At 36.8% G+C, this 23,580-nt stretch overlaps 1 protein-coding gene across 2 annotated transcripts in view; it reads right to left on the reverse strand.

Moving 5' to 3' along the window:
• Positions 1-246: 246 nt before the first annotated feature.
• The window catches only part of NUP205 (nucleoporin 205), a 51,944-nt gene continuing 28,610 nt past the window's right edge, over positions 247-23,580 (reverse strand). For both annotated transcript variants that reach the window (XM_058189562.1, XM_058189564.1), the window contains 23 exons: positions 21,413-21,577; positions 20,834-20,958; positions 20,297-20,411; positions 19,727-19,876; positions 19,123-19,197; positions 17,802-17,959; positions 16,895-16,975; positions 15,524-15,715; positions 14,831-15,101; positions 14,358-14,456; positions 13,666-13,814; positions 13,161-13,352; positions 9,659-9,780; positions 8,633-8,771; positions 8,011-8,137; positions 7,053-7,129; positions 6,333-6,461; positions 5,540-5,666; positions 4,866-5,032; positions 4,228-4,351; positions 3,379-3,507; positions 1,683-1,741; positions 247-558 (listed from right to left, as the gene is read on the reverse strand). In XM_058189562.1, coding sequence (XP_058045545.1) covers positions 406-558; positions 1,683-1,741; positions 3,379-3,507; positions 4,228-4,351; positions 4,866-5,032; positions 5,540-5,666; positions 6,333-6,461; positions 7,053-7,129; positions 8,011-8,137; positions 8,633-8,771; positions 9,659-9,780; positions 13,161-13,352; positions 13,666-13,814; positions 14,358-14,456; positions 14,831-15,101; positions 15,524-15,715; positions 16,895-16,975; positions 17,802-17,959; positions 19,123-19,197; positions 19,727-19,876; positions 20,297-20,411; positions 20,834-20,958; positions 21,413-21,577 — 3,125 coding nt within the window. In that variant the 3' untranslated portion in view covers positions 247-405. The remainder of the gene's footprint in view (positions 559-1,682; positions 1,742-3,378; positions 3,508-4,227; positions 4,352-4,865; positions 5,033-5,539; positions 5,667-6,332; positions 6,462-7,052; positions 7,130-8,010; positions 8,138-8,632; positions 8,772-9,658; positions 9,781-13,160; positions 13,353-13,665; positions 13,815-14,357; positions 14,457-14,830; positions 15,102-15,523; positions 15,716-16,894; positions 16,976-17,801; positions 17,960-19,122; positions 19,198-19,726; positions 19,877-20,296; positions 20,412-20,833; positions 20,959-21,412; positions 21,578-23,580) is intronic.

The following is a 23,580-nucleotide window of genomic DNA, read 5'->3' on the forward strand; positions in this document are numbered from 1 at the left end:
AACAGTCATAAGTCACTTTTTTCAGTGCTGTTGTAACTTCAGTCACTAAATGTTCTCTTGTAAGTCAAGGACTATGGTACCTATAGACAACTTATTTTACACACACATTATTTCACATGGGTTGCCAGAGTTAAAAAATAAACAATGTGGCCAGTGTTTACTCTGATATACTGATACCAGAATTTTTATTCTTGTGAATTATACCCTATTCCCTTTTCTAAGTAATTAACCTTGTACACAAATGTGGCTGTTTAAAAAAGTTTATTTTTCGACTTAGGTAATAATGAATGGCAGGAACACACAAAAATTATTCATTCTTGTAATGAAACATATTAAAATAATTTCACCATAATTTATAAAATGTTACTTGTACAAAAAACATCAATAATGAACAAACATTCTTCTTCATCCTCTTGATATTCTTAGCAGGCCACGGATACGTCTAACAAGTGCTTGAATGAAAGTATAGCGTGACCGCACCTTAGAATACAGTCCTTCTATATCTAGAAGTTTCTTCTGAAGGGATTCTCCAAAATTATTGGTTGCCTCTAGCTGAAGCTAAAAAGAAACAACAACAAAACCAAGATAATATTTATTTATTAATCCTCCTTTAATGCACTGCTAATTTAGATTCAGTAGTCTATATAAGTGGGTCCTATTTGAAGCACACCCAACCTTGCTTTTTAAAATCTAAAAAGTAAACACAGATTTATGAGTCAAGCCATGGCTAGATTTAATATGTCCTTGTTAAAAAAGTAAAAGGGACTGAAAATCCAACTGTGATATTATAACATTGTAACAATTGGAAGCCTATTACAATATTATTATTTTGAAGTTTTAAAGTTTTGATTGGAAAGAGAAAGATGATAAAGGGATGTCCCCAAGAAACTTAAATATCCCTAAATTTCTGTTCTCGTATATGAAAAATGATAAATACAAATAATATAAATACAGATTACTAAAATTTATGGGGAAAACCCTCAAATCTTCACTAATTACAAGCATATTATTTTATTTTAAAGCTGATATGCTTTTACTTTAATAATGTAAAATTTGCAAAGAAAAAACAAGGCAAGGCATGCTTTCTTTTTGTTGGTTTACATTTTGTTAATTGATTGAAAACAAATGAAAAGAACATTTCCAATATTTGTTTCTGCTTTTCTTTAAAGTTAATATTATAATAGAAAAATGTAAAGGAGGAGAGACCCAAAAAAAGCAAATACTGTTGGATAATTTCTTTCATTACAGAACCAGTTTGGAGTAGTGGTTAAACTGGGAAACTGTAAATTCTAGAGTTTAGGTTAGTTGGGTAACCATGGTCCCTCTCTCTCTCTCTCTCTCAGTTCTAAGAAGGTAGCAGTGGCAAACCATTTCCAAAAAAACTTGTCAAGAAAACTGCATGGACTAGTCCAATGTGTCAAAAACCGACTCAGAGATCAACCCTCCCACAAGCCTTTATTATTAATATCATTCATAATCCACAAGAAGAAGTATGGTTCTAGAAGCAATATTTAGCATACTGGATTGTTGTGTATTTATTGACCATTCAGAATGAATAACTTCAAAGTTAAGTAACAGTGAACTAATCAAAACTTTTATTTTCAAGGACCAATCATCACTTAATAAAAGTTACGTAGAGTCAAGCCCACTATTTATAAAGAAAAATCTTTGAAAGATCCTACCTGATCTATATCAAGTTGGCTTACTCTGCTCAATCCACTTGTTACATCAAAGTTAGTTTCTGAATTAAAAGGAATATTGGAATTAAAAATTACCATAGTTATGTCCAAAGCAAGCGTTAAAAATATACAATGTAAAGTTATTTTAGAGTTGCATAATATCTATACATGGAATCAAAAATTAAATATTTTATCAATTGATACCTTTGTTCTAGTACGTATAATTGAGAGGCAGAGAAAATCTGAGATCCTTATACCAACTGCATCTCCTAAAAGAGCCAATTCAATTCAGATGTTTTGGAGGACTTTTAACCTTAGGGAAGTGGTAGGGCAGCAATTACAGAACACTAGTTGACAAGAATTGTCTGAATCCCTTTCAGAGAAAGAGGAGAGGAAAGAAGATTCTTTATTGGCCAAGTGTGACTGGACATACAAGAAATTTGTCTCCGCTGCATAAGCTCTCAGTGTACATACAAACAATGTGATAAATAGGAGAATGTAATAGGAAAGATGAAAAGTATAATAGCAATACAGCCCAACTACATGGTCAAATATCCTTAGGCATAAGACAGTGCTCTGGGAATTAGATGTTTAGCAGAGTGATGGTAGTGGGTGGGGGGGAATTGTCTTTGTATCAAGCTGTTTTCATATGCAATGCCATGTAGTGGCATCCTGAGGGGAGGATTTATTTATTTTTAGAATAGAATTTTATTGGCCAAGTGTGATTGGACACACAAGGAATTTGTCTTGGTGCATATGCTCTCAGTGTACAAAAAAGAAAGATAGGTTCATCAATTGAAATACTTTATGTCCAGAATGTGAGGGGTCTGTAGATATTTTTTCAACCCTCTTTCTGGCTAATAATAATTACAATTATACTACTAATTACAATTATAAAAATATAATTATCATTAAAGTAATTATAATAATAATTACAATAATCAGATAAGACTACATCTTACACGTAGATAATTGTAAGATGATTTGGATGAAGGGCATATGACCCTCTTGATCTTCTCAACATCTTGAGGGCCTTTTATACCACTGGTCATGGTATTCCACAGAACAGTGTGGACGTGGGTTGTGGGTGCCACAGGGCTCAGCCATCTCCACTTTACTTTTCAATCTCTACATGCATCTACTGAGGAGATCATCTATCAGCACAGTATGAGGTACCATGTTGATGGAACCCAACTATACATCTCCACTTTAAGCTAATAAGGAATTGTAAATGAAAGTTATATCCCAGTGCCTGGAGGCTGTTAGGAACTGACTGGATGGAAGAATAAAACTTTAGGCTCATTTTCAGCAAAATCAAGAGGTGGGATTTAGAAATCGAATTCCAGAGTAAATTCATATTTTTTTCTAGAAGGACTGTTCTTCCTTATGAGAACAGGATTGCATTCTGGGGGTTCTGGATTCATGTTTCCTGCTGGAAGAACAAGTGGAAACCCTTACTGAGGGGCAAGTTAACAACTTCTGTTTCAATTGCAACCTTCCCTGGAATGGGAGCCTTTATAAGCATGATTCATTCATCTAATTAATCACAAAATGTTTAAACTGATGTTTTAGTTTTGTTGTAGTGGAATCCATTAAAACGTCTCCAATCCTAATTGATTATAAACAGTTGCACAATCGGCTGATTAAACTTCAAGGGATAACATAATGTAGGAATTTAAATAAATTTAAGGAAAATTACCTTGTAATCTTCTGCTCCTCGACTGAGTCCTGGGAGCCAAAAGAGAAGCTTGGGAATCTGCAGGTGTACAGTGTAGTAGATAGTGTTCAAGATGCCGCCAAAGAATAAAAAGACAGGTTTCTATAATATCTGTAAACATATCTAGTAAAGGAGTTTACATTTACATATTCTTGGGCATGTATATAACAAAATAAAGCAACAGCTAGTCGTAACTTTTGCTAGTTAGTGACAAATAAGCACCTGTTTCATCCCCACATTTTAATCATTTCTTCCAGAATATACAGTATATAGATGATACTATCATTTTTAAGCAAAACCAGGTTCTCTGGTTGCAGTTTAAATTATTTTTATTAATTTCTCAAACATTATTAAGCAAGTTAATAACTTTACATTTAGAGAGCTCAATTAATATTCCTAACAATAATCATAATCCCAAAATGCATGTAATGCCTCTTAAAGAAAATATCTTCCCAGAGGTTCCGCTGCATTTAAAATTTCATCATCTAATAGAATTAAAAAGTCTCTCACAAAAGTTCATTTTCTTAATTAATTTTAAAGGTTATACATTGTAATGTTAGATAAATGCTTATGCAAATTTTTGATATTTAAAAAACAATTACATCTGATTACAGTCTCTGCAACAAAGACTAACTTATTTAAAATTAAAATATGTTCAGATTTGCAAGGTTGTTTTAAAAAATTAAACATTTAAGTTGGATAGCAGTGGAGGAAGTCATTTCTCACCATGTATGATTGTTACATTCTGAATTTTGTTCTAAGTTTTAAAAAATGATCTCTGAAGTTTGCTCTAAAAAATAAATGAGTTTCCACACAATGATCAAAGGATACAGCAACACAGAGAAAGCAGTTTAGCTCGATTGTTGATCAGCTTCACTAAACGTCGCTTTGCTAAAACATACTTTTGGGTAGTAGAAATTTTGTCTACTCCAGCTAGAATAACAGACTGGCACAACTATGGAAAGAAACAAAGACATATAAACATGTAATATTGTGTAGGTAAGTACTATACAAGCTACGAGCTCTACAAAACCAACTTTTCATATAAACACACATATTATTCCAAATAAAAAATAAGCTTCAAGAGAAATTTTACAATTGAAAACTCTGGAATATTACTTGTATAGCAACTTCAATACATTTGGCATGTCTAGAGACATCAGTCACTGAATAACTTAATAATCTCTGTAAAGACTTATTAAGAACAGAAAAACTTAAAAGTATGTTTATTCTACTAAGAAAGCAAAATTTTTTTAGCTTTCTCATTTAGAACTTATATTATTACAATACAGATCTAAAAAGAGGTAGTAAATACCATCCCTCCCCATTGTACTGATATACCTTGTTAATATCCCCTTCTCTGATTGTTGTAATTACTGTTATATAAAACATTACATGCAGGGGTGCAAGAATCAAAGGATAAACTTGGTGGAAATAGCGAAAGCAAGAGAAGGATACAGGAAGGTTACCTCTTTTATCTCTTCTGGAGGTAGCTGTTCCACATTTTGCAACTTGCTAACATTCTGACGATGACTATCATAGTAACTGAAGAAGTCATTAGCGCTTTGTTTTAAAAGATAGACAATAATACCCAGACCAGGCAATCGCCAATATGGAATCACTGGAGCTTGTGTATCTAAAATAGATAATAATCCAAGTTAAAGCAAAGAACATTTGCCATAAAGTTGGATTCCATTAAATTAAAAACAAACTTAATCTAAAATAAGGGCTAAAGAGTAAATTTATTACAAAAGTGTGGCTTCCAATGTCATGTATTTGATATTGCCTTCCCATCCACATGTAGAGTACAAGAATATAGAAAATAAGTAAACATTGCTACATATGTAAACATTGAGGGCAAAGTCACGCAGATGTATATGGTAGGACATATTATATGGAAGATAATCATACTATCAAACTTAATAACCATGGCAATTCAGTATACTGCTGAACTAATGCTTTTACAAACCAAAACAGCCTCTGTGACAGAGAATGTCTAGGTTCTGCATTAATCTTGACCTCCCAAATGTAAAAGCAGGCTTATAAACATGACATAAAGAACATTCTTAATACATGAGAATGTGGGAAGAATTGTTAACTATAATATCTAGAATGCATCTTTAAGTTATCCAAGTAAACCTACCCTGCCGAGGTCCATCTCGATTGGTGGACTCAGAAAGACTGGGAGTGAACAGCCAAACTGTGTGTTCAAAAGTAGGGGCACACTGTACCATAAGCAGCTGGCAATATTCCATCACATTGGCACAGATCTACAGATATAGATGTAAAGGTTTTTTTTTTAATTCAGTGTCTCTTACTGCTATGAAAAAGGCACAGAAAACAGAAAAAAATTGAAAATGTTGCAATAACAGCCTTTGTTTCTTCCTTTTATTTTTAACCACCTTTTGTATAGGAGGTCAAAGTGGTAGGTGTAATACTGCTTCACATTCCCTGCAACAATAACCTTGTGAAGTAAGTTGGGTTGATTGACCCAAGAGAGAGGAACTGACTAAGTCTCTTTGGGAGCTTTGGAGCAGAATATGAACTAGAACCGTGATGGCGAACCTATGACACGCGTGCCAGAAGTGGCACACAGAGCCATCTCTCCGGAAATGCCAGCTGTTGCCCGTTGCTCTTCTGGCCAACTGGTCTTCGCGTATGTGGGAGTGCTGGAAACCAGAAGAGCAGCTCCCTGACATGAGTATGTGTGCTGGGGAACTGCCCTTCTGGTTTGCGGCGCTCCCGCACATGTGCCCCGGGGAGCTGCTCTTTGGGTTTCTGACGCTCCCCTGCGCACACCCATTTCGCACTTGGTGCTGAAAAGGTTCTCCAACACTGAAGTAGAACCTGGGTTTTCTTAATCCTAGTACACCACCTCAATGACTATATCACCTAGTTTCTTAATTTTATACACCAAAGTTCACTGAATGGCTCACCTGTTGCATGGCTAGTTCAATATCATCTCTCTTGTTCACTCTATCCGCATCTGTGTGATCATCTTGCAACCTGAATTGGTGCAGTCTCTCTGAACTACCAAATCGTGTGAGTAGGCCTAAGCACTGGCGCTAAAAGCAAATGAAAATAAACCAATGATGTTTAATGTTTATCCAGGTGTTTACCATTAATTGTATAAAAATTCAATGTGTTGTGTTTAAGATATAAAATCATATTCTGCATAACTGACAATATTAAATTAAAATTCTTGCCTTTTCCATTTTTCTCAATGATTTATCTGTTCTGAAAATTTACAATTAAACATTTTGTTCCTGAAAGTATCATACTTTATTCACCTCCCTTACCTCGCTCCTCACAAAATTCTACTCCCTAATGGATTAGGTAATTGGGCCGTACTTTATGTTCCTTGTTTCTGCACACCTTTTATACCCTAAATTTCATTCTGTAAAACTATCTGTTGTATATAAATATTATGCCACAACTCATTTTGTTTTTGGAATAGCATAGGAAATATGTTTACTTTTATGGTAAATCTCAGCTAAATTATAACATTTATTCTTTTGTCAAAAAACAAGATGGATAGACAAGAAATATTTATATAGCCTATAAAAATGTGTATAACACTTATTTTATCATAAGCTTCTTAGAATTGATGATTCAAGTGGTTGCAAGTACTAAAAAAAGCAATTGCTATAATTTACCTGAAATCGCCCTATATGTCCTTGTAATTCAATCTGCATTCCTTCATTGAAATCAAGGTCAAAGTCACCCAGCACACCTAATGAAACAACACTAAATAATAGATTCAAATTGTTTTTTATAAGGGCATCCTCTGTTAGGCTGTAGTAATCACTCATAAATCACTTTATTTAGTAGGATCATATTAATTTTTAGGTGTTAATTGTTTCAGGATTGTCTTGCAATTTTAAAAAATTATTTTATTGTATTTTTTGTATTGTTGGTCTTTTTCTTGTGTTTTGTCTTTGATCCTTAATAGCCTTTGGTTAGATCTCTGAATATAACATCCTTGGAATATATGAAATTACCCTTAGCCAAGTTTCAGTCAATAAATACAATACACTTAAACTTCTTCTGAACAATGTCTGTCTATCAAGAAACAAAGCTACCAACATCCATTTTAGGAGTTTTTCTAATTCTGCTGAACTATATAAATAAATATAAATATAAATATAAATAAAATAGTTCAGCATTCTAACTTCTCAAAATACACATAGTGATTTTGATTCATTGATTCGCTCCCTGGAAGAATATAATGAACATGTGAGTCTAAAAGTCGTATTAGAATGCAAGACAGTGATGGTTAATCTTTTTAGCATCAAGTGCCAAAACTGGAGCACGCCAGAACCCGGAAGACAGCAGCTGGCTGGTGTGCATGTGCATGGTGGCCAGCTGCCCTTCTGGGTTCCGGTACGCTGGCAATGGCGCATGAGCCAACAGAGGGCTCTGCATGCCACCTCTGGCACACGTGGCATAGGTTTGCCATCACTGGTCTATTACATGAAATATGAAAAGCTTCCGTGAACTTTCTCTTCCTGCTCTATACAAATGACTCGTTTCTAAAATATATTTTATATACATTTACTGTTATTCCAGTAAAAGACAGTGTGTTTATTGTATCAAAAACAAAAAATATCTTGCCTGGTAAAGCAGCTTTGCTGATTATTCCAGTCAGTAATGCCAATTCTTGCAAGGCTCCCACACTAACTTCTTGACACCGCAAGATTGCTTGGACAGCATCTGAATGGGATATTAGGAACTGCAAAACCTATGAGAGACAGAGGGAGGGAGGAAGGGGGAGAGAGAGAGAGAGAGAAGGAGGGAGCAAAGGAGGGAGGGGGGGAAGTAAAGTTAAAATGTAATTAATTCAGGGAGCTGGAAATAAGAGAATAATATCCAGTATCTAATAGTATCTAACTTTGTGAGATACTGGTGGCCTCTGGTGGCTCAGCAGACGAAGTCTGTCTGTTATTAACACAGCTGCTTGCAATTACTGTAAGTTCAAGTCCCACCAGGCCCAAGGTTGACTCAGCCTTCCATCCTTTATAAGGTAGGTAAAATGAGGACCCAGATTGTTGGGGGCAATAAAAGTTGATTTTGTATATAATATACAAATGGATGAAGACTATTGCTTAACACAATGTAAGCCACCCTGAGTCTTCGGAGAAGGGCGGGATATAAATTCAAATAATAATAATAAAAAATAATAAAAAAAATAATTGAAATGAACAGCCAGTGCTACCAGAAGTTTCTGTCGTCTTACCTGTCTGGCAGCCTGAGCATGTTGTGCCATGCTAGAAGTAAGGATGATTTGGCAAAGCTGGAGAGCAGGCAAAAGAATCTGGTGATAACGCTCTACAGGAGCAGGAATGAAGACTGGAGGATCTCGCATTCCAAACATTCTTAAAGGAAGAAGCAAAAAGGAAACTGGTTATCTTAAAAAAAAACCCTTGAAAACTCACAATACACATTTTACAATTATAAAATACAAAAGATATCTATGTATACTCTCAGAACACTTATCTAGCTTAGTACTAGCTTGGTTTATACATGATATAAATCCAGGTAATCCTTCAGTAACAACCTTAATTGTAGTAGAATCTCCAGCTAGATTGGAAAGAGGTCTTAAAGGGAGGGGGGGGGAGAGACAAAGTCTTTGCACTGCAGAAAGTGCAGGGCCTACCAGAATCCTTGAAGCCTCATCAGACTGTTTCCAAGGGAATGTATTCAATCTGACAAGATTTTTGTAAAACAGGTGACCAGCAACAAAACATCTGCTGCAGATTATTCATGAATAGTTCTGGTATAGGCCATCTAGCACAGATGGCTGGGAAAGGATCATTTGGCATTATTATTTGTTCTGAGATTTAAATGGAGGTCATGATTTAGACAGATGGATACATTTATTTAATAACTGGCCGGAAAAAAAAACACCCAACAAAATTCAGCTGTGATTTAACATTAAAATGAATGAAATCTTAAGATTTATTTATTTGATTTACATAGATGATTTCTCAGCCCACAACCTAGGTGGCTGCAATATACACAAATCCTTGTAAAATAATAAACAATTAAAACAAAAAATTTAACAATTTAACAAAACATAGATTAATGTAATCAGTTACTATTCATAAAACTATCAAACCCTATATTTTTAACACAAATGTACAAGTTTACCAGTAAGTGAAATAATTTCAATTCTAGTCAAAACATGCACTTTAAACATAACAGTAAAAAACATTGCTTTATCCTAACCAGGTTATTTTGGAAATTTGGTGTATAAACTTACCCATGTTGATCTATTTCTGGCCGCATATCATATACTTGAAATTGTGCAAGTTTCACTATTACTCCAGATCTCAATAACTCTAGTGCTCCTTGCTGTATTTTTGCTACTTTGGTCAGGAAGGCCTTGAGAAAAAAAAGAAAATATTTTATTTGTTAACAACAGGAACAAAGGTCTAAGAATCAGAATATATAGCAAGTAGTCGGAGGCTCATCTCCTAAATCTCACTCCTTAGATCATCCCTCTTTCTTCCCTGAAGAAAGAGACTGCATTGAGTAATGTTGTGTCAGCAAAACAGTAATTCAAACATTGATTTTAGCAAGTCACAAACAGACCAAGGGTCAGGATAAATTTGACATAAGATTTTGGAATTAACTATAAAGAAACCTTCTTGTGGGGAAAAACTTTTGTTTTGAATTTCTTTGAATTACTTAAAATCATAAGAAAATAGAATTTTAATAACTGGACACTAAAGGGAACTAAAATTACAATTAAAGGAGAAAAGGACTAACTAAAATTACAAATATGAATGAACCAAAATATTTTATATTGAACATACTGAAGGATAGTTTTGAACAATCGACCTGAAAGTTAATTTGCAGACTATCTGCCTCTGTAGATAGTCTGTATTTAATAGATGTTATGTAAAAGGAACTGATTTGAAGGTGAATTTAAAAATGACATGCTATGAAAAATGGAAAAACATGTCACACTGCAAAAGCAGGCATGCAAAAGAAACTGGCTGATTTATTTATTTATTTATTTATTTATTTATTTATTTGTACTTTTATACCGCCCTATCTCCCTAGGGACTCAGGGCGGTGTACAGCCATATAAAAACACATAAATATACAAAGTAAAACATTCATCTAAAAAACTTATTATATAGGCCAAAATTTAAAATAGACATATAAACAATAAAACCCAATTTAAAACCAAATCTAAAATTTAGACATTTAAAATTTAAAATTTTTTAAAAAATCTAGTCCAGTCCTGCGCAAATAAATAGATGTGTCTTGAGCTCGCGGCGGAAGGTCCGAAGGTCAGGAAGTTGACGAAGTCCTGGGGGAAGCTCGTTCCAGAGGGTGGGAGCCCCCACAGAAAAGGCCCTTCCCCTGGGCGTCGCCAGTCGGCACTGCCTGGCCGACGGCACCCTGAGGAGTCCCTCCCTGTGAGAGCGCACGGGCCGGTGGGAGGCATTCGGTGGCAGTAGACGGTCCCGTAAGTAACCCGGACCTATGCCATGGAGCGCTTTGAAGATCATTACCAAAACCTTGAAGCGCACCCGGAAAACCACAGGTAGCCAGTGCAGTCTGCGCAGGAGGGGTGTTACATGGGAGCCACGAGGCTCCTCTATCACCCGCAGCCGCATTCTGAACTACCTGGAGTCTCCGGGTGCTCCTCAAGGGGAGCCCCATGTAGAGAGCATTGCAGTAGTCCAGGCGAGATGTCACGAGAGCATGAGTGACCGTGCATAAGGCATCCCGGTCCAGAAAGGGACGCAACTGGCGAACCAGGCAAACCTGGTGAAAGGCTCTCCTGGAGACGGCCGTCAAGTGATCTTCAAAAGACAGCCGTCCATCCAGGAGAACGCCCAAGTTGCGTACCCTCTCCATTGGGGCCAATGACTCGCCCCCAACAGTCAGCCGAGGCTGCAGCTGACTGTACCGGGATGCCGGCATCCACAGCCACTCCGTCTTGGAGGGATTGAGCTTGAGCCTGTTTCTCCCCATCCAGACCCGTACGGCTTCCAGACACCGGGACAACACCTCGATAGCTTCGTTGGGGTGGTCCGGTGTGGAAAAGTACAGCTGAGTGTCGTCAGCGTACAGCTGGTACCTCACACCGAAACCACTGATGATCTCACCCAGCGGCTTCATATAGATGTTGAACAAGAGGGGCGAGAGAATCGACCCCTGAGGCACCCCACAAGTGAGGCGTCTCGGGGCCGACCTCTGCCCCCCCGTCAACACCGTCTGCGACCGATCGGAGAGATAGGAGGAGAACCACCGATAAACGGTGCCTCCCATTCCCAATCCCTCCAACCGGTGCAGCAGGATACCATGGTCGATGGTATCAAAAGCCGCTGAGAGGTCTAATAGGACCAAGGCAGAGGAATAACCCCTATCCCTGGCCCTCCAGAGATCATCCACCAACGCGACCAAAGCCGTCTCGGTGCTGTACCCGGGCCGGAAACCGGACTGGAACGGGTCCAGATAGACGGTTTCCTCCAGGTACCGGGGGAGCTGACATGCCACCACACTCTCTACAACCTTTGCCGCAAAGCGAAGGTTGGAGACCAGACGATAATTACCTAACACAGCTGGGTCCAGGGAAGGCTTCTTGAGGAGAGGCCTCACCACCGCCTCTTTCAAGGTGGCCGGAAAGACCCCCTCCAACAAAGAAGCATTTGTAAGCCCCTGGAGCCAGCCTCGTGTCACATCCTGTGCGGCCAGCACCAACCAGGAGGGACACGGGTCCAGTAAACATGTGGTGGCATTCAGCCTACCCAGCAACCTGTCCATGTCCTCGGGAGCCACAGGGTCAAACTCATCCCAAACAACCTCAACAAGACGGCTCTCAGACATCCCACCCGGATCTACCCAATTTTGATCCAGACCGTCCCGAAGCTGAACAATATCCTAGTAACTGAAAGAGATAAACAAATTAACAAACCAAGAGTGACTTAGATAATTTTCCTATACTGTATTTGCAAAAGAGGTTGCAAAATTGAAAAATTTTGTCAGAAGGGACAAAGAAGGATATTATTTGAAGGGATTAGAGTAGAAGGGAGGAATATAAAGTTGGTTTATTTGATGAAGGTTCAAACAGATATGCTATCTCTAATGAACCTTGCTGAATTAGGATTGATGAGGTTTTAAGGATTTGTTTATTGATAAGAGATGAGAAATGGGAAGAAGAGATAATTTATTGTATTTTAAAAGAAGGTGGTAAATTATTAAAATTATTTATACTTGCTGAGGAGGAGGCAGTTGTGTGTGTGTATGTATGTGTGTGTGTATTTCTTTCTATACTCTTTATTTTTCTTTTCTACTTTTTTCTTTTCTGCACTATATATTTTTCCCTTTTAATTCTTTTTTATTTATAGTTTCTATTAGCTTTTATTGTTGTAATTTAAGAGAATTAACTGGGAAGGCTGTGGGAATGCTAGATAGTAAGTATGCTATAATTTGCTTCTTTTAAATGAACAAGCTTGTATTGCAAAGCAGGAAGAGAAACCTCATGTGAAGTGATAGACCAGATTAGACATCAGAGCTTTAACTGTTTTCAACAATGATTTTATAAAAATATCCTTTAGAGATGAAATAGAAAGTTCTTTTACTTTAGCTAACACATAGAGAGTATTCAGACATATGGACAATGTGTATGCAAAGCTTTAAAAAGTGAAAATTTTGTGACATAACAAAGAGTTACATGTTAGTGCTAAATGCCGACTGGTTGCTTTAGGCTGGAGTATAACAGAAGAATTTGCACAGAATCTCACCATTTTTGACTCATAGGTATACAGCGCTTTAAGCAAAGGAGGCTGTGGTATGAGTAAACTTTGCAACTTGAGATCATCATCTGCCAGGCTGTCAACCAGCACTTTTAAGTAGCCACTGTTGGAGAGATATAATAACCACTGGTACTGTTTATCTATAGAGACGATACGGTCCAGCAATGCTAGTGCTAGCATCTAAAAAACCAAAAAGAGATTAAATTACTTTACAAGAATGCAAAGTCTCTGCTTAGAAAGATTTGATTCGTATCTTTAAACTTGAATTGCTCTCATCAATTTTAAATTATAAGAGTTTATAGGTTATATTTTATTGCATATTATACCTTTATAACACAACTGTATAAAAACCAACCTACCTAAATACAATGTATTGACAGTTGAACATAATCATTTGTTTTTATAATATACATAGCATTTTGACTATTGCAATGCAATTGCCATCCCCAAAGATTTAAGTCTGTTTAAAATTAATAGGTCTAATTTTATTTACCCGTCCTATCTCATGTCCATCACAGGCATCTCTGCAGACTACCTCCATTAGGGCAGAACCATAGCTTTCAATAATAGCCATGTTTTCTCTCTGCAGTTTACTGAAACCATCTTCAGGAGCTGTTAAACACTCCCACATGGACTTTTTGGCTGTAAAATAGATCAAAGAGTGTTAAAAATAACCCTTTTTCTCTTTAAACTGTACCATAAATTGTATTTAGCAAAAATATATACTGTACAAGGATAATACCTTAGCAGTGAGAAAACATACAAGAGTAAAGTTGCTTTCAGCCACATTAGATTCCTGGTGATTTCATATACGGAACAGTTTACTAATTTTTTTCTGGGAATGTTTAAAATTTGGTAACTTTTCCTATATAGTCCCATTATCTTCTAGAAGTTTCCTGAAGAAGTAGTAACCAAGCCCAAGTCTGCTTAGCTTTTCAAGTGAGATCTCTTTGTGCAAAAGGCATTGAGAACTTAGGCCCAAGAACAGAAAATTGAAAACGTATTAATGCTGTTGGAAAACAGATACTCACTGGAATGTCAAACTTCAGACCTGAAAGTCGTTTTAAGAAATTTAAGAACTTCCTATCACCACTACTAATGTTTATAACATCTTATTCTGTAGAGACAGACTGTATATACAACTATGTAGAATGTCATATTTTCTATAATTAGATTGTATTTTACCTGCTTCTAGGATATCTGGTTCATCTGGTCGTTGAGCAATCTGCAAATAATAGAGCAATGATCCATACAGGTGTGTCCTCACTCTCTGGAACCCACCACCTATTCAGTGAGTAAGAGAGAACCCAACACGTGTTGCATTATACAAATGTATGTCTTCAATTATATGTACAATGCTAACTTTGCAATGAAAACAACTATTTTTCCATAAAAGCTGAAGCAGGAATAATCAAATTGTTCCATTCTTAGCAAAATTAAAATAAAAAACATTATAAAATACAACCACTGTCCACTATTTTTGTCAGTACCACCCACGTGCATCCTCTACTGCTTATGGCTCTAACTGTTAAATAAGATGTGGAAACCCAGCTTAAGTATCATTTTTAATTTAATGAAACAAAATGAAAATACATTCAATTCCATATTGGCATCTATGGAATTCCTTTCGAATAAGTATAAGTGATTTATGTATTCACCAGTCTTCAGAATAAAATCCAGAATTTTTTTCAATATGATATGTAAAGAAGAGTCTCCAATGGAGGCAAATCCCACTGCCAAGTCTTCAGAAACAGGTGATGTAGCAAAAGAACCATCCAACGTTAGGACAAATTGCGAACGTCCAGGCATAGGGATAGCAAATGGCTCCTTTTGTTCTGTTCGCACAGACTGGCTTAGGTGAGCAGTCAAAGTGAACACGGCTCCTGCCACAACAGGCATTAACTCTTGAGCTGCATCATCATTCAAAATCTTATGGGAAGAAAAAAAATTAATGGTCTTAAGTCATATAAGTCAGGGGTCACCAACCTTTCGTACCTTAGGGACCACTAAATTCATAATTTTAAATCCCAAGGACCACTAATATGAATTTTTTAAAAAGATAAATAGTATTTATGCAGTATAAAAAAATGCAAATAATTTTTCTGCGGACCACCAAAATTTTCTTGTGGACCACAGGTTGGTGACCACTGATATAAGTGACATGGTTTCTATCATCTTTCCAGATATGAATGATAGTAACTAGAATGTGACACCTAAAACAAATGAGTCTCAAGCTGCTATTAAATTGCCTGTGATATATTCCTCCTTTCGTTATTCTGTATTTTATAATTTAATTTTACAAGAATCTCCTTTTAAACAACATAATGTAGCAATATATCTTTAGAGCTTACCTTATCATGTAAATCTTGCAACAGATCACGGATAATAAGCTGTCTGTCTTCAGATTGTACGAGGTCCTGTGGGCAGGCAGTTAATATGATTTCTACCAGCTGCCTCCAGGACTCCAGAGCATGTTTCTTTGCATACAGACACTGAAGAAGCTTGTTCCTTTCCACAACATACTGAAGAATTGTATTGATTTCCTGGAAGTCAATAGAAAAAAATATTCACTAAATAATAACAAAAAACAATTAATCAATTTATACTATTATATCTGTTTACAACCAAGCAGGGAATATTCATGTCAGAAATATTTTAGGGATTTTGAAAACAAGTTGCATAAAAGGAATTTATATTATTTTCATAGAATTTTCCTTTTAAACACCATCAAAATGTTTGATGGTAAGAAATCGTAGAAAAAACTGGAAGGGGCTTTCAGGTGAGGAATGGTGAACTAAGGTATCTCCAAATTAGCAAAGATGACAGCCACAACTAAGACCTAAGGACTGTGAGCAGACTGGTCTCACAGAACCTCTCCGGATAAGGAGATGATAAGAGATGATTCACTTGTGCTCCAGATACTTGTTCCTCATGAAGAAACTACAGGACAGAAGTTTCTTGTGAGTTTGAGTTCTGGGAGATGAAGAGAACCATCATGCTCTCAATTCTCAAAGGGTCCTTGAGTGGCGCAGACTGCTAACACAGTCTGTTATTAACAATAGCTGCCTGCAATTATTGCAGGTTCAAGTCCCACCAGGCCCAAGGTTGACTCAGCCTTCCATCCTTTATAAGGTAGGTAAAATGAGGAGCCAGATTGTTGGGGGCAATAAGTTGACTTTGTATATAATATACAAATAGGATGAAGACTATTGCTTAACATAGTGTAAGCCGCCCTGAGTCTTCGGAGAAGGGCGGGGTATAAATGTAAATAAAAAACAAAAAACTGCAGCAAAGTGTTTTAAAGGACACTAAACTCATTCACTCACTTTCTAATCACTTTTAGAAATTATCTGAAATCATCCTTTCTTTTTTCCTTGTATATCATTGATTCTTTTACTTTCCCTTCTTCTTGAGTTTGATTTGATTTTTTTTCGGTATTGTTATTAAACGTTAATATGGGTAGTCTTTGACTTACAACCACCTCTATGATGGTCAAATGTAAAGGACTACCTGCAAAAAAAAATTTTTTTTTCCAAAAGAAGATACTGGCTATATCCCTATCGATTACAATCTTTTGTATTTTTAAATTCTCATTTTTTTAAAGTAATAATAAAACTGAGATTCTAGCAGTACAAAATATAAAATATTTACTAAAGCAAATAATAATATATCCCAATAACCTTTTTCAAAATCAAGGCATTCTAGTTATTTCATTTCTTTACCTCCATAAGTAAAGGTCTCTGTCCCAGGGCTGCCATTCCTTGCAAGGCATTAACTTCAGCAATCAGAACTTTGTGAAGATGCTAGGATTGAGGAAAGAAAAGGCTCATGTCTAATGCACAGTAACAATACTAAACCTAGCTGTGAAGAGCATTTTCAACCTTTCATTGATTTCTTACTTCTGTCCATTTTTACTTTCATCCTAGTTAAAATGATACACTTTAATGAAGCTACCCAGGAAAAATACAACACTCATCATGAAATGTCAATTTATAACATTCAGTTCAATGGGGTATGAAGCTAGTTCTCCTTGTGGTGCACCCTGGATAGCATGGTAGTGTGAACCAGATGACTAGCAGTAACTGGCAGCCAGACTACACTGAAGGTAGTTAACGACAGTTGGTAGCCAGACATCTTTGTAGAACTCCTGGCTGTCTAAATACATGGCAATGGATAAACAAAATGGGCCTAACAGGACATATGGAGGCTGGTTTCCAGAGAGACTTAAAAACCACAGCTGTGTTCATCGACCTTACTGCAGCTTACAATACCGTGTGGAAGAAGTGGGGGTCTTGTCTCTACCCCTCAGTGTGACTGTAGTGCTCCTTGACAAAATATCCACCACATTGTGTCTGAATGTCCATCAAGAGCTTACACCAGCCCAATGTCTGATTTTTTTCATCAAAGCACCCTATCCTTGAATAGCTGGGTGGACATTAACATTTGAACTACTATAAATCCATGTATTTGCCATACGCTAAATAAATAATACTCAGTTCAATCTTTGAAGAAGCTGACTATAACTTTAAAAGAGCATTTCTCTCCGTCTCTTTCTCTCGTGGATCAAGCTCTTAAAGTGTGTTTCCATATATTTTTGTACAACCCCAACATTTCTCAAAACTTGCTGACCTTCACATTGCAGATAATTGGTCCATGTGGAGTCCTATTCTCACAGTTAGCAATGACCTCCTCTATTTGAGCACGGTCAAAAAAATCTAGTTGCAAAGGCTCTGGGATCTCTTGACTGAAGTCAATTGAATCAAGGATGCTCAAGATTTTCCTATGCACTGAAGATATTAGAAATCAATTTAGAAATTTCTGGAAATCAGACAAAAAAGAATTCAGCTGAACTCAAAAAAATATAAATGACAAACTTTATGATTTAGATGTTTTTCTATTTATTATAATTCTACATTTTATTTCCATTGATATCTATATGCCAAAAGAATAATAAAGCTCCACCATCAGACAGAGACACCACTATATACTTACATTCAAATTCTGAAACAGTTTAGCTCCAATCCAGCAGGTAATTACAATGCACAAAATTGAACTGTAAATGCATTAGCATTTGTTAAAAGTTTTATGCTCTTGGAGCTAGTAATACTGAATATTACTGTCAGGCACCAAAGAACTTTTGTCAGGACAAAAGTTTAAGTGGCAGTCAAGAAGATTTATTGCTAAACTTTTACACAAGATTCTAGTCAACTAACATTCATTGCTAAATTGACAGAAGATGAAGTTCACTGGAATTCAAGAGGGGTTAGATATTTGTGGGAATGTAACAACTAGGCTGATGAGTTGATTAATACCCCCTCTCTTCCCACTCTGCCTCTTCTTCTCCTACAACACAATATTTTAGGAAGATAACAAAAGGAAAAAATCCCAAAACTTCAAATGTTTTTTCAAATGTTTTCAAATTTCTGGATTGTGCCTACTCATTTTTTTGTAATGAATTAAGTTGTTTTCTATTATACGGTGCAGAAATATCACAACATATGTATGCCAGAAGCCAAAAAATAATATATTCTATAACATCTATACAGAAATATATTTATCATTTATAAATTGAAGTATATTATGATTTTTCCAACAATTTCTGAATGTTCTGATTATAATAAACAGGCACGCAAAAAAGAGAGAACCAGTTCTCAACCTGGGATGCCAGCACTCTCAGGGGGTGTGAGATGGCAGGGTGTGACAAAGAGTGGATTGTATCCCTTGGTGATGGGTCATGAGTCACAATTACTTTTGTAGTGGGTGAGAATGTTAATCAATCATTTTGTAAGAGTGTGGGGCATAGAAAAGGTTGGAAAGGCACTAGGATAGAAATTAGGAGGCAGAATTCTAGTCTGCCTTAGGCATGAAAGCTGCAATAGGTTTATTACAATATTATAGTCACTATATTTTTAATTACAATCTGTAAAGTAGGTCTTCACAAATAACTTACCTTTGGAAGCAGTGTCAAAGTGAAGGAATCCAGTGACAGAACGACTATCATCTTCTATCCCTCCTTCACCATCAGCTAAGAAAATTAAATTTTAAAAATTGAAATTAATTTATAAGCCACCCAATTTTATCACAGAATAAATTTAAAGCAATAAAATACAAAATGTCTGAGCATTTTGAAGCAGCTGCACAAACTGAGATGCAAACTTTAATACTCTGAAGAGAGGTGTTTTGCTTACACTAACATAAATTTGTTACATATTAATAGCAATACACTCCACCCAATCCTAATTTTACTCTGAGAGAAATGAACAATAAAAGCTATGTATTCTGTTAATAGGCAAGAACAATGTGTTATATGGAATAAACTTTGATTGTTAATAATATGTCAACTTTGGCTAAAACAATGTCTCCATTATTTAAGTAACGCTTGCTTCCCTCACTCCTAGAATCATAACATTAAGCCCTCTATGAGAAGAACTAGAAACTGTCATGGTAAAGTTATTAACAACTGGATATGAAAGTGACAACGAATTCCAAAAAGAAAAAAAATGGTCTTTAGATATAATAGTCTTGACCTTTAGATAGGGCCAAATTCCATTTACCTAAATAAGATCTAACTGGGACATCATCGAGAAGGAGCTGCAACAGTCTCTGTGTGTGAGAACGCTGGCGGTTCAGTGAAGTAACTCGCAATTCTATAGATGCAGTTTTCATTAACCATGACATCTGATTCAAGGCAGGAATCTCATGCTCTGAGTAGAAGTGACAGACAAACAGCACACACAGTAAAATACACACATTGGGAAAACATAGCCCTCCTACTCCGACATGCTTTGAAATGTTAGCTTAGAATGTTTGAGAACAGTCATATTGCGATACAGTGCAGAGTTAATTGTAAACCTCCCAAAATGAGATGCCTCAAAGGTCATGCTTTCTGACACATTCTTTCCCAATGCTGAGTTGGAAAAGAAGCAAAAAAGAAAGGATAGGATGAATGAAGTGCCACAAAAGAAGGGGAAAATATTTCTCTTCCTTCCAAGACAAGATTTCTAATATTCTGAAATAAAAACCATTTTTCTGCAAGACTAAAGTATTTCAACTTAGAATTAAACAAATGTTTCAAAGCAATTAGAATAAAGTACATCCAATTAAGAGTGCATTTCAAGCATTACCTTTGACACAAAAAGGCAAGTGCTGCAGCTGAGAAAATAAGAAATCCTGGCTAGTTCTCAAATATCTCATTGTTGGTCCTGATGTGTCTGAGCATGCACATAACTGATAGATCACCTATTAATCAAAAAAAAAAAAACACCATATCATGTGTGTTTGGGTATAAACACAAAAAACATGCACTCTTTTTAAAATTTTACAAAGAATTAGGTTAAAAAACATAGCTGAATTATTAATAATGCAGTATTACAACTGCCCTCAGTGATTTAAATGACTTACATGTAACAGCTTTTATTTGTAAAAATCAGCTTAGGCAGCAATACTATAAAGTGAAGAATTTAGATATATAATTATTTAAAAGAAAATATCCCTGAATTCAAAGAGGTATCTTTTTCTGTAGTCATATGTAGGCCTATGGTATAAATTATTTTAAGAATCAAAATAGTACAAAACTACAAAAAAGCTACAAAAAATACTGAAAGCCAATTGGCTGTATATATAAATTTAAATTTGAAATGTATTCAAAATTTCTTTCATACCTGATAACACAACTCTGCTAAATGTGGAGATTCCCGAACTGCTGTGGGATCAGACCTTGTTCCAGTACCATTCTCTAATATGTTCAAAATAGCATGAAGGCAAGTGCGAGGGCAACCCAACACACCTTAAAGATTTAAAATACTTGTTTAGATAAACAGTGTATAAAGCATAATAAGGCAATTCACACGGAAAATAAAAAACAAATTTCATTCTGTTTGAAATATTAGTGTACTTTTTACTATACTATCTAGAAGTTGCAAAGAGTTTGTTTTTATAAAATTACTTTTATAAAAACTTACTTTACTTTAATGTTGTATTTTATTACAAAAGGGATATGATGGGATCCCAATAGTACCCAGATTTGCAGAGTTTGCATGTAGATGCATTTTCTACAATGCACTGATTTTAACATGTAAAACATTTAACATTTATTCTGTATACCATATTAATTATTATGCTATATTGGAAAATTAAAATAAAATAAAATATCACCATCCAAGTATGGTTTTTTTCCCCAGATGGTAGCTAGCCACTTCCCTCTCTTTCTCTATATCATCAGAGCATTTTCAGTTGGGTACCTGGATCTTGCAGATTTGTAGTGCTGACAGGCTTCCTGAATTCATAACCAAGAAGATATAAAGCAAGATTGGGTGGCTTGCACTCCAGAGAGGCAATGAGAAGGTTCAGAATATTAATCCTCGTTTCATGGAATATCGGTGCTTGCTTCCTTTCAACTTCAAATTCTTAGAATCAAGCACAAACATTTATGTTAAAAGTGGATTATCCAGAAAGCATGCAGTCAATTCACATGTATTTTTTATTAATCTAATTATTTATTTATTTATTTATTTTATTTTATTAAATTTTTATACCGCCCTTCTCCCGAAGGACTCAGGGCGGTGTACAGCCAAGATAAAATACAGAATATATACAATTAAAAGAATTTAAAATAAAACTATTACTAAACGGCTGATAATTAAAAAATTAAAAAATTTAAAATATTAATAAAACCCCAATTTAAAATCAACTATTTATGCCAGTCCTGCTTGAATGAATAGATATGTTTTTAGCTCACGACGAAAGGTCCGAAGATCAGGCACTTGACGTAAGCCAGGGGGGAGTTCATTACAGAGCATCGGTGCTCCCACAGAGAAGGCCCTACTCCTGGGGGCCGCCAGCCGACATTGTTTGGCAGACGGCACCCTGAGAAGGCCCTCTGTGAGAGCGTACGGGTCGGTGGGAAGCATAAGGTAACAGCAGGCGGTCTCGTAAGTACCCGGGTCCTAAGCCATGGAGCGCTTTAAAGGTGGTAACCAGGATCTTGAAGCGCACCCGAAAGACTACAGGAAGCCAGTGCAGACTACGGAGCAGTGGTGTTACGTGGGAGCCACGAGTGGCTCCCATTACCACTCGCGCAGCTGCATTCTGGACTAACTGCAGCCTCCGGGTGCACCTCAAGGGCAGCCCCATGTAGAGAGCATTGCAATAATCCAGCCGAGATGTAACCAGAGCGTGAGTGACTGTGCATAAGGCATCCTGGTCAAGGAAGGGACGCAACTGGCGGACCAAGCGAACTTGGTAAAAGGCCCTCCTGGAGACGGCCGCCAGATGTTCATCAAAGGACAGCCGACCATCCAGGAGGACGCCCAAGTTGCGAACCACCTCCTTTGGAGCCACTAACTCGCATCCGCAGCTGACTGTACCGGGGTGCCGGCATCCACAGCCACTCCGTCTTGGAGGGATTGAGCTTGAGTCTGTTTCTCCCCATCCAGACCCGTACGGCTTCCAGACACCGGGACAGCACTTCGACCGCTTCGTTGGGGTGGTCCGGGGTGGAAAAGTACAGCTGAGTATCATCAGCGTACAGATGATAACTCACCCCGAAACCACTGATGACCTCACCCAGCGGCTTCATATAGATGTTGAACAGGGTAGGCGAGAGAATCGACCCCTGAGGTACTCCACAAGTGAGGCACCTCGAGGACGACCTCTGCCCCCCTGTCAACACCGTCTGCGACCGGTCAGAGAGATAGGAGGAGAACCACCGATAAACGGTGCCTCCCACTCCCAATCCCTCCAACCGGCGCAGCAGGATACCATGGTCGATGGTATCAAAAGCCGCTGAGAGATCTAATAGGACCAAGGCAGAGGAACAACCCGTCCCTGGCCCTCCAGAGGTCATCCACCAACGCGACCAAAGCTGTCTCCGTGCTGTAACCGGGTCGGAAGCCGGACTGGAACGGGTCTAGATAGACAGCTTCCTCCAGGTGCCGGGGAAGCTGCCATGCAACCACACTCTCTACAACCTTCGCTAAAAAGCGAAGGTTGGAGACTGGACGGTAATTTCCCAAAATAGCTGGGTCCAGGGAAGGCTTTACAACCACCTGCAAATTTCTCAACGGGAACAGAAACACAAGTATGAAAGTTATTGTTAAAAATATTTCAGAAGGTATCAATTTGTTTATGAAATAACTGTATAATCATCACTTCATCTATAAATATAAGTTATCGGAAGAATACTAATATATATTGTGAAATTACTTTTTAAATGTAATTTTTTTATAGCCTTTTGGTAGGCTAACTATAATTTTGTTGAAACTTATAAGGACTAAAATTTTAAATGGTACAGATTTCAAAATGCAGTCTTTCATCATTATTCTATCTTCTGAAATTAAAAGACTAACACTGCAAATAAACTCAAACATTTTCATTTTTGAAAATAAAAAATTAAAATCAAACGAACAAC

The sequence above is a fragment of the Ahaetulla prasina genome, chromosome 7, assembly GCF_028640845.1.
Source record: "Ahaetulla prasina isolate Xishuangbanna chromosome 7, ASM2864084v1, whole genome shotgun sequence".
Taxonomy (NCBI): Eukaryota; Metazoa; Chordata; class Lepidosauria; order Squamata; family Colubridae; genus Ahaetulla; species Ahaetulla prasina.